Consider the following 11,348-nt stretch of genomic DNA (forward strand, 5'->3'; position numbering starts at 1 on the left):
ATGTATTATAGAAATTTGGAGAAAACCTTTTCTAATTATAGTATGCCTGTATGTAAAAAATACGTTCGAACTTCCACTTGATTTTTTACCGCATAAGTTGCCAAAAATCGCGTGAAAACTTGCTCTAGACCTCATATATATGCCTCTGTACTTAAACGGTGTGCCATATCACAATACTGCGAAATACCTAGGCATGGCCTTGGACACAAAACTTAGATGGAGTGCACATGTCAAAAAGAAAAAAAGAAGAAAAGAATGCGAACACTGAAGCTCTTGTCGCTCAAAGTAAATGGAAAGAAAGGCTTAAGCGCTAAAAACCGTATCACCTTATGCAGTAGCCACACTCTCTGCAATACATCGCAGTGTACCATTAATTATTTTGTATTATAAAATAAGCAAACTAAATTGCTCGTTAGTTTATTTTACATTAACTAGTTAGAATGGCAATGAAATAAAAAAATGGAGCAAAGAGTTCAATGCAGTTTGTAGGGATATTAAAATCCTAACATTTGTTTCCTTTATTAAGAAAGCTATTATGTAACTGCCATATTTTGTAATTTTAACACATATAAAGCTGAAATATCATAATATTCTCAATCTATGTATGTACAAAGTACTAAAAAGTATCTATTTGAAGACTCATTAAAATTCAGCGCAAGTAAAAAAACAATTGTAATAAATTAGAAAAATCGTGTTTTGTTAACTGTAAAATATATCAAATTTAATTATTTATAAAAACATTTCATTTCATTTAAAGCAATTAATTTCATAAAGCAATTAAAGCAAACTTTTACACCCTCGACACATGAGCGTTATTTTTATTAGTGAAAAACTTATATTCTTAGGCTTTTTCAGATGCCTAAAATATTCTAGAAAATTAAAAAAAAATCAACTGTTAAAGTTTAACAGCCAATCGTGAGCGCTACAAACAAATTATTCTTGTTAATATGAATTATACAACTGCTAAATAGTTCCAGCAGGATAGTGCAGAAAGACATTTATCATTTCGATCAGTCTGTTGGTATGGCAGCTAAATGCTATTGGGGATTGAACATTCTTCTTATACAATCTCCGCCTTTTCTTTGTAGGCACTAAAAACTTCGTAGAAAACTTATTGTGTCCAAACTCAATAGTTGTTCCGGAAACTATTGTTTCTGTGCGCAAACTAATATTGCCAGATCGTCGTGTAACCTGTCGTGAGATAGAGGCAACTGCATGGACATTTGACAGTAAAAAAAAATTGTTTGTGCTGTACTGTGGTTTGAAACAGGTCTTTGAAAACGTGAAACAACACAGAACAGTAAATCCTGAGTGGTATAAAACCATTTGTTTGCCAATTGTCTTTCAAAAAATCAGAAAACCAACCTACGACGACAAAACACTCTTCACCACGAGAATGCTAGCTCTCACATGTCGACTGAAACAACTGCATTTTCATGAGTCAGCCTCTGTATAGTCCTGACTTGAAACCGAATCACTTCTTTTATTTCCCGTTCGTAAAATAACATTATAAGTGGTCAACGTTATCCTGTCCCTGAACAGATCGTTGATGCGTTTAAAAGACATGTTTTGGAGATACCTTAATCAGAAGTGCAAAAGTACTTCGGAAATTGGTTCAAACCTATACAAAAAGTGTATAGACCTTAATAAAGTTTATTTTGAAAAACAATAAAGCGATTTTCGATGATATCCTGTTCAGGATATAAATATGTACTTTTGTAAATATGCATGTATTTCTGCTGACAAATACAAAATACCGCTAGTTTGAAAAAAGTAATACAAATAATATTATGAAACAAGTTATCCAGATAAATACATATCGTATTAAAAGCGCAAAAAAGTAAAAGTAAAGCAATAAAAATTCAGAGACAATAAATACATATACCTATTACTTACACAACAAATCTTACACAGAGTTTCCCCTATAAAGTACGTTATGCATTATCTAAAGATCGATATATAGTTTATGGATATATACCAACAATTTCCAACTATTTATAGATCTACTTACTTTGTGTTAAAAAGCACCCGGAAATTGTAATTAAATGTATTTTGCTAAGTTGGTAGGGCTATCCTTTATTGCCATGCCAAATATGAGCGCGATCTGTCGGTTTGTTTACAGCAGCTACGGTACACCTCAGTAGTTCGTCGCGATTTTTACAATGGATGAAAATATCGAACAAAGAATTTGTCTCAAATTATGTATTTCTAATCAAATTTCGTGTGCGCAATTTCGTTTCGTGCAAATATCGAATGTTGGAAAAGGCTTACGGTAATTTAGTTTCATCAAAAACGCAAGCGTACGAGTAGTACAAAGCCTTCAAAGACGATCGAGGGATCGTTGAAGACATGCCTCGTTCTGGACAACCTTCGATCTCTTCAACTAAAGAAAAAAAATTAAAAAAAAGTGAAGGATATGGTGCTTAAAAATCGTCAGACAAGTATTAAAGAGATGCCAAGAGAGCTCCACACATCTCGCAAATCCGTTAGTATGATTTTGGTGGATATTTTGGGTATGAAACATAGCCTTGCCCGACTCGTCCCAATAAAGCTGAATTTTTTTTCAAAAAGGATACTGTAAAAAGGTCTTTTTGGACATACCTGATCATGCGAATTCCTATCCAACATTCATGGAGAGCATTATAAATGCCGAGGAGACATGTGTTTATGAGTTTGACAAGTCAAGAATCATCGAAATAGAGGGAAGAAACGAGCTGAAACCAAAAACGAAACACGTCAATGCCGCTCAAAAAACAAGGTGTTGATCATTGTTTCTTCGATATTCTTGGTTTGGTGTATCATGAATTTTTTTTTTTTGAAAACGGGTACAATTGTGGAAGAACTATTCATGGATTTTAAACGATGATGAAGTACCATCGCATCGAGCCACGATTGTGACCGAATTTAAAGCCAAAAATGGGTACCATCGATCAGCCACCGTATACCACCAAATTAAGCTTCGTGTGAAGTTTTCTTTTTCTCCAAACTGAAACTGCCGATCTGTGGAACCCGTTTTAAGTCGATCAAAGAGATAAATAATAAAATTCACTGAAGGATCCGAAGCCATCCCAAAAAGTACATATAAAAAGTGCTTCGAGAACAGGAAAAATCGTTGGCATAAATGTATTACATCTGGTGGAAATTACTTTGAAGGCGACAAAATAAATATTGATGAATAATTAAATATTTTGCGTTTCATTTACAATTTCCGGTAACTTTTTTGTCACAATGTTTATCTGTGCATATATTTGTGTATTGAATATCTACAACCATCCCACAAGTCAATACCAAGTCAATACTCGTTATTCCAATTGATTTCACATTAAAATGCATAGTTAAAATGAGAATAGAAATGAGCTGAAATCTTTGTAGAATCAACTTGTAAGTTTATAGCAAACAAAGTTGCTATTTTACTATCATACGTGTAATTCATTAAATGTTTGTAAGCAGCTGAGAATATGTAATTTAATATAATACAAATGACAACACACATGCATACATATTGATATGTTGTTGCCGAGACAATACTTGCTGTTAACCTTTGCACGGCAGCAGCCCCGCACTGCCGGCCGGCTAACTAAGCACATAAGTGACTTGACAAGTATGCAAGTGACTAAGTACGTAAGTGCGAGTAATGGCAAAGCAGTTAAGTTAATAAATTGTTATTATTGAGTTTATAAAAGTGCTACAGCGTTTCGAGATTAGCCACAGTCGTGTTCAACTTCGCGTTACAAAAACGTTTCTAATTTGAAAGAAAGCAGCAACAAATATAGTGGCAAAAGTTAGCAACAATGCAATATAAAAGTGCAAACTCACGCACATTAGCTGCAATGAAAGGACTTTTAATTGTGTTTGCCTGCGTGAGTGTTACACATTGCGTAGAATTTTACACGGAAAAACGTAAGTGCAGGAGTAGAAGTGTGAAAAGAATCACGTTGAGAAAGAAAAATGGCCATCGAATAATTTGGGATTTTAAACAATGAAAGATCGAAACAAATTTTTTAAGAACATTAGTATAAAGTGATAGGTGAAAAGTGGTAAAAAAAATATTTCGATAAATCGTTGATTACTCAAAACAGCAGTTCAAAAATTCAGGATAAACTTATTAAAAATTATATTTACGAGGTGTATTCAAAAAGTATCGCGAATCGTAACTGGCAGTTTTCTTCGATTGCAGGGGCGTGGTGCATCATGAGTTCTTGCCACAGGGAAGAACGGTCAATAAGGAATATTACCTGCAAGTTATGCGCAATTTGCGCGAAGCAATCCGCCAGAAACGCTCGGATTTGTGGAAGAACAAAAATTGGCTTTTGATCCACGATAACGCCCCTGCTCACACACATCGTTGCTTGTGCTCGACTTTTTGTCTAAAAACAACACACTAATGATGCCGCAGTCACCGTATTTCCCGATCTGGCCCCCTGTGACTTTTTCTTTTTTTTGAAGTGCTTCGAAGATTGGAAAAACCGTTGGCACAAGTGTATAATATCTCATGGGGTTTACTTTGAAGGGGACAAAATAGATATTCATGAATAAATAAATAATTTTTGAAAAAAACACAAAATTCGCAATACTTTTTGAATACACCTCGTACATCAAAAATGTTTTTAAACAAAAGTGTGTCTCAAGGATCTCACAAATTTTTACTAAATTATCTATAGGGAATTTATATCTACTCACATTGGAAATATCAATTTAATACATTGAGAGGTTTGGCCAGTGTAGTCACCGCAAACAAGAGCTAACTGGGACAATTTATTTTGGAACTAAAGAAAAGAGAAAAAGAATTTCTCTCCTTATGACTTTATTAAGCAAGTATTTCAGAGAAGGACAATTTTGTATTCACATTTTTTTACAAAAGACGGTTATTAAACCGAATTTCAGAATCACCTTTTTCAAGCGAGCCTCTAAGAGTGACGATTATTCTTAGAACTCGTGTTATCCGAGATAAATTCATCTATATAATTTGCTAGTAAAGTACGAATGCTTTAGCTTTATGCTACTCTTACACAGTTACAATACTGCGGCCATTTAAATAATTTCAGTGAACAGGTCAGGCCTTAAAAATAACTTAGAAAGACATGTTTCTGTTAAACGTCTGGTAAAAATATTGAAATGTTTGCAAATGATAGAATTTTTAAACAAAAAAAGTAGCAGTACTTAAATTGTTTTGAAGAAAATTTGCAATCAAAAAAATTACAAAGCTTGCCTGACAATGTTACTGTGATGCAATAGTTAAAAATTAAAGTGGAAAAGTGCGATAAACTCCAAGTATCAACGTCGCCCGTTTTGAAAAATGCGGTTTTGAAAAAACGAGTTTACTGTGATCAAGCTGTGTGACCAGAACAAGTTGACAATACAGCCGTTTAGACGGAAAAAAATATATTCATAGAATAATATTTTAAAACCCTGAAGTATACTATAAACAATTTTTGGAAATCTTTAACTGGACTAACTCCTAAAATGTTTTGTCACTTGCAACTTCTAGAGTTATTAAAGACGACACTAAAGTTTATAAGCATTCAAAGAAATACGATCCTTAAATAAAGCGGATATAACGGTTTGTATGGCAGTTACATATGCCGATTATCAGCGGCTCCGGTAAATGAACTGTTTTTTTAGAGACAGACGGACAGATGGACAGGCAATCAGACAGACATGAGTAAACCGACTTTGCTATACACCATAGTACTAGAAGTGTTTTAAAAACGTAACACGAATTGTGAAAAAAAATCACTTATCCACTTTAATGTTGGGCCTTCAAATAGTGTCGAATATTTAGTATCTCATATAGGTTTTATAGTAATAAAAATTTATTATCATATTTAAAAATAGATTGTTATGTAAATCGGAATAAAATGTTTAAAATCCTTACTAATTACAAAAAAATGAACAATATTTGTAAAAACTATAAACAATTTTCTTAAACGAATTCAAATAAGGCCAACTTCTCAAACGCTTTACAAAAATTTTTCCTTAACGTTAACTCCAGAAAATTACTTCTAACCTTGATTTTTCAATTTTATTTGCTATTATAGGGGCATAAAAGCAAATACTAAGGCAATGTCGTACCTTACTCCTGAAATTGTTGTTAAAATGAAAATAATGTATTTGTCAGAAATTATTACTTGAATTATTACCTTAGTATTGGAAATAGTAACACGATGTTATGTACTTGGACTGGGAATTATTTACATATATTTCCATTTAAATTAGTTCAGAGCTAACTACACACTCATACAGGGGAAAGATTTCAATTATTATTATTATTATTCCAGTGATTTAATTTTTATGACATTAGTTTTATGAATAAAAACATCGCATGAGTATAATTAAGTTGTCTGATAGATGAATAATATAGGCATAGTATAGAGACACTAGAGTGGGTCGATTTACAGGGAGCCAAAAAAACGGAAAAGTCGCCTATGTGGGAAATGCTCTACGGATCATTCTAAGCAACTTCGCCCAATAAACTATGGGTCCGAAACGAGTCTATGGGTTTTGAATCAGTGAAGGTGAAGTTTAGTTTTTCGGAATTATATAAAAACCTTCATCAGTTTTTGAGATATCCAAATGAAATTTACGAAATAGATGCATTTCAGCACTCTAATGATCACTTGTCTAAATCGGGCTGAACAGTTGAACTAAACTTCACCTAATATCACATGTCTCCCATATAACAGATTATACATATATTTTATTTTACGGCCTTTAATTAAAAAGCTCAGAGCACGTGATTTTGCAGAACTGTTCTCTATTACATATTTAACAATGACTATGAAAATTGCTGCAATGCTTTTTTATAATTTTTTTTTTAATTAGTCGTTTGTATGGCAGATATAGTATACGAAATATGTATATTGCTCAGATCCATTGATCAGAATAATCCGTAGCACATACGCGTTTATATATAGAAAAAATCGACCCACTCTAATAAACACCCATATAAACTTCCAATAGTTAAAGTAACATATGTCTCTATTTACAGCTTCTTATATGCAAACGTGTCGAATCAATGACCCCGAATTCGTGAAATGTTCCACTTCCAGTATACAAAAGTTAATGATCCAACTGGGCAAAGGTACTAATTTTGCATTTAACTGAAATCTAAGTTAATGATCTCTTCTAAGTTTATGCTATAAAAAGATAAATCTTATATATTGAAGGTATTCCGGAGGTTGAGGAAGTAATTGGTACATTTGACCCGTTGAAGGTCAAGGAAATACAGTTCGCACAGGATAATCAAGGTGCTGTGCAACTGCATGCCAATCTCACTGATATGGTGGCAACTGGACTGTCGAGTATGATTATTAAGGAAAGCAAGTAAGTTAAGAACAATAAAAGAGGTATTTGATTGTATGACAATTACGAAGGCGTAGAACACAACATCAATGCTTTATAGCGGTTATTTGCAAGAGAAAATTGCGATTATTCTCGTAGACGAGCTACTGTTAAAATTTCAGACGAATTGGATCCCTATTTTATTCAACTGGCTGTGGAGACGCAGTCTATAAAATCAACGAAACAGTGTAACCTGATCTAAAGAGGGCGTGGACTGCCACATCAGACGAAAATGTGATGACCACTATTTTCTGAGGTTCACAAGATGGAATCTACATCGGCTACCTAGAGAAGCCCTAAAACGTCGAAAGGTCACCCTAATATGTCAAATTATTCATCAGATCCACGCTGAATTTCTGACAAAATTAAGCCATTTTGTTAAATTATATTTCTACCATGATAATACATGTTATGAGTATGTACGTATCCGCCAATCACTACGCACATTGGTCGAATTATCTTATCTTTGTATTGTTGAGAAAACAATCGTAATTTTTTTAGACTATATACTGGATGCGACGCCTTTAACTACTGTAACAATTTACCGTTACAATTATCATTTTGAATTCTATATAATTGCTTTTTTTTCTGCAATTTTGTAATCAACTTTTTCAGGGTCAGCAAGAAGGACTACAGTTGGGAGACTAAAGTTTTTATACCCAAGCTACGTTTGGAGGGTCAATACAAAATGTCTGGAAAGATACTTTTGATACCATTGAACGGAGCCGGACATATGTTCATTGAAATTGGTAAAATATATATTTTTTTTCTTTAGGTCTGTAAGTAAATGCTTCTATAATTACTCTATTCTTCCTTAGAAAACCTGAACTTACTCATGCGCACCAAAACTCGACTCTATGAGAAAGGCGGTTTCACCTTCTACAATGTCACTAAGCTGCGCATGGATTTGAATCCAGGCGGTGTAAAAACGAATTTTGAGAATATATTCAATGGTAATAGCAAAGAAGTGGAACGTAGCACCAATCTTTTCTTCAATGAAAACTGGCGTGAGTTCTTCGAAGCGCTGCGCCCGCTCATAACGGAAACTGTGGAAACAACCATGTTGGAAATATTGCAAAAGGTCTTCCATTTGATACCAGCGAATTTCTTCGTTGAAGATATACCAACTTCGACAGAATTGTACAAAAAAGGAAAGAAAAAGTAAACACTATTTTATTAAATAAATTACAAATACTGGAAGTAATAAAAGAGAGAAGAAGCTTCAAACTGAAACTAGAATTTCATTTATTTCGGTATTCAAAACAAGATTTTTTACTCGAACATCTTTAAAAATGAACAATATTCCTATATTTTCTAAATCGCCAAATTATTTGTATGCTCTTTTTAATGACTGACCATTAGAGTTTATGATAGATTAAAAGCTGAAAACCAATCGAGTATCTACGCCTAATATATTAGCTTTTTTAGTAGAAAGTCTACTTTTCGATTTTGCACTCCATATAAATAGTCTACTTGTTAATTCTAAAATGTTGTAGTTTCATCTGACTAAAGATCATCAATTGTTATAGATCTCAAAATGGAATCAAAAAGCAGACTTATTGGTCTCGACGTAATCCTATCTCTATCTTTTTTACAGCGGAAAAAGTTTAATTCATGTTATGACAAGACTGGAAGCAGTTTCAGCTGGAAAAACTTTGTAAAAAAAATATATATTTCGAGTTAAACGCGATCTCCGACGGTACCAAAATATGTCCTCCACTGTTGCAGTGCTTTTCTGGGGATGATAACAAAAAGTGAATATTCCCTACTATAAGATATTGTCCGTCCGTCCAATGACCTGCTGTTAAAAAAAATCAAAAATTTACAGAAAATAAAAAAAGGTGAATTTCACCAAATTCAACTTCTGACTCGATCAAAAATTTCTGAGTCATTGTATGGAAAGATAGTCATTTGTCTCCAAGTAGTCATTAATCAAAAATGTAGTTTTGAGGCCCATTTAAAGATTGACGTTGACTATTTAAGGATCGACTTTGAAAGACTGCAATCTTAAAATTATTTTAAAGATTAATTAAAATTATCGAATTGTAAGGTTGTGACTTAAAGCCTAGCGATATAAGCAAGAATAAAACATTTGTTTTTTTTTTTTAAATTACTAGCTGTTCCCTTTAAGATTTTTTTCCCGACAGTGGAGTGCATTTTATGAATATCGAGCAAAGAGATACATGTAATACTTCCAATTAATTGAGGGTATTACGCTACAAACTGGTCCCTCACCCACCGTACTCACAAATTTGACCCCAACGACTACTTCCTCCTTTTCTAAACCATAGCTCACTAGTAAAAGCTTTCACTCAAATGAAGAGATCGAGATAGAAACAAAGATCACAAACCTGCACACTATCGAATCGGTATCAAAATGTTCGGCCATTGTTACAACAACAAAAAATGAATTACTGTGGACGGTGATTATTGCGAAGCTTAAGACCATATTTTCATTCAAAACCCGTTGCTTCATTCAAAACCGTAGGTCATCGACTTTTTAGCCCATACATATGTACATAAGTATAATATTCACTGCCGAACTAAGGAACTTACAAAGGAAAATTTGCATGTCTTGAAACGAAAACAAATATAGTATAATATTTCCATAAGCCATGAACTCAAAACTTATTAAAGTGATCCATTTCGATGTTCCCTACTTAAAAAAAAAACCAACGAAACTTCAAACTTAATGAGTTGAGTCCAATTTTCGATTACTCGTTCGAGCATTTCAACTAGTAACTGGCGAATGACACGCATGATATTTTGCTCCAAGGCCTGAATCGACGCGGGATTTTGTGCATAGACTTTAGACTTTATATACACCAACAGTAAAAAGTCTAACGGTGTGATATCACACGATCTTGGTGGCCAATTGAGTGGCCCATAACATGAAATTATCTCTCAATAAATTGATTGATTGATGCTATGTGTGAGAAGTGGCGCTATCTTGTTGAACCCAAATGTCGCCGAGATCACGAACTTCAATTTCAGGCATCAAATAGTCGGTCGCCATTGGTTACATTCTCACTGGCATCATTTTCGAAGAAATATGGATTAATGATTACACCGGCCTACAAACCGCACCAAACCGTTGTTCTTTCTGGAAGAAATTTCAGCTCATGAATCTCTTCAAGTTGCTCTTCGTCCCAAATACGGCAATTTTTCTTGTTTAGATACCCATTAAGACAGAAACGGGCTTCATCGTGGGATCTTCTTGAAACTTTTCAAGAGTCCATAGAGCGAAGCAATATCGGTTCTTGCAATATTTCTGTATTTTGTACGTTTTCAATTTAAGATCGCGACGTAAAATGCGTTCCATATGTCAGTCCTAGCTGCTGCGAGCGGCTCCGAATCGACTCTCCACGGACTTCGCGTACACTTTCAGTTACAGCTGCTACATATTCTTCGCTGCGTGTTGGAAGTGGTCTATTCGGTCGAATATTATCCAATAATGTACGCAGCGTCTCAAGATGAGAAATAATGTTGCGAATAGTACCCTCAAAAGGCCGATTATGTTGGCTATAAGTTGAGCGAAGCGCGCGAAACATATTATTTAGAGAACGTGAATTTCAGTAATAATGTTGAATGATTTATAAACGTTGTTCACCCGTAAGTCTTTCCATGATGAAATCCCAAACAATACTGACCAAGATTAACATGACAGCTTGACATGATTCACACGTGATCTGCCAAAAACAGGCTACAGAAAAAAGTACCTCTATTCACCTGTTATAATATTTCTATGAACCAAGAACTGAGAACTTATTATATGGGATTTCAGCAGCCTTTAGTTTTCGAGTAAGAATATGAAGATTTCACAAATTTAAAGATTACTACTTAATTCGTTTATCGGAAACGTAAATACGCGTTGAGAATTACAATAATTTAACTGTAAAAGCAATTAATTATCGTTAAGAAATAAATTTAAGTGGTTATTAAATGATAATAAGTACCTAAAATGTATATCTCACTATTAAACGTCAACGCGAATGGATTAGCTGCAA

At 33.9% G+C, this 11,348-nt stretch overlaps 1 protein-coding gene across 1 annotated transcript; it reads left to right on the forward strand.

Moving 5' to 3' along the window:
• Window positions 1-3,692: 3,692 nt before the first annotated feature.
• LOC105234180 (uncharacterized) lies at window positions 3,693-8,574 on the forward strand. Its single transcript, XM_049448383.1, has 5 exons — window positions 3,693-3,900; window positions 6,989-7,081; window positions 7,167-7,323; window positions 7,957-8,090; window positions 8,160-8,574. Exons 1-5 carry the CDS (start codon window positions 3,792-3,794, stop codon window positions 8,504-8,506), a joined length of 840 nt encoding a protein of 279 aa, XP_049304340.1. The 5' UTR covers window positions 3,693-3,791; the 3' UTR covers window positions 8,507-8,574.
• The last annotated feature ends 2,774 nt before the right edge of the window (window positions 8,575-11,348 follow it).

Source organism: Bactrocera dorsalis, chromosome 2 (assembly GCF_023373825.1).
Source record: "Bactrocera dorsalis isolate Fly_Bdor chromosome 2, ASM2337382v1, whole genome shotgun sequence".
Taxonomy (NCBI): domain Eukaryota; kingdom Metazoa; phylum Arthropoda; class Insecta; order Diptera; family Tephritidae; genus Bactrocera; species Bactrocera dorsalis.

Excerpts from the sequence above, each read along its gene's own strand:
- LOC105234180 (XM_049448383.1), top strand. The coding sequence starts at position 3,792 with ATGCAATATAAAAGTGCAAACTCACGCACATTAGCTGCAATGAAAGGA. Across the intron at positions 3,901-6,988 it reads AGAATTTTACACGGAAAAAC|CTTCTTATATGCAAACGTGT; the intron begins GTAAGTGCAGGA and ends CTCTATTTACAG. Across the intron at positions 7,082-7,166 it reads AATGATCCAACTGGGCAAAG|GTATTCCGGAGGTTGAGGAA; the intron begins GTACTAATTTTG and ends TATATATTGAAG.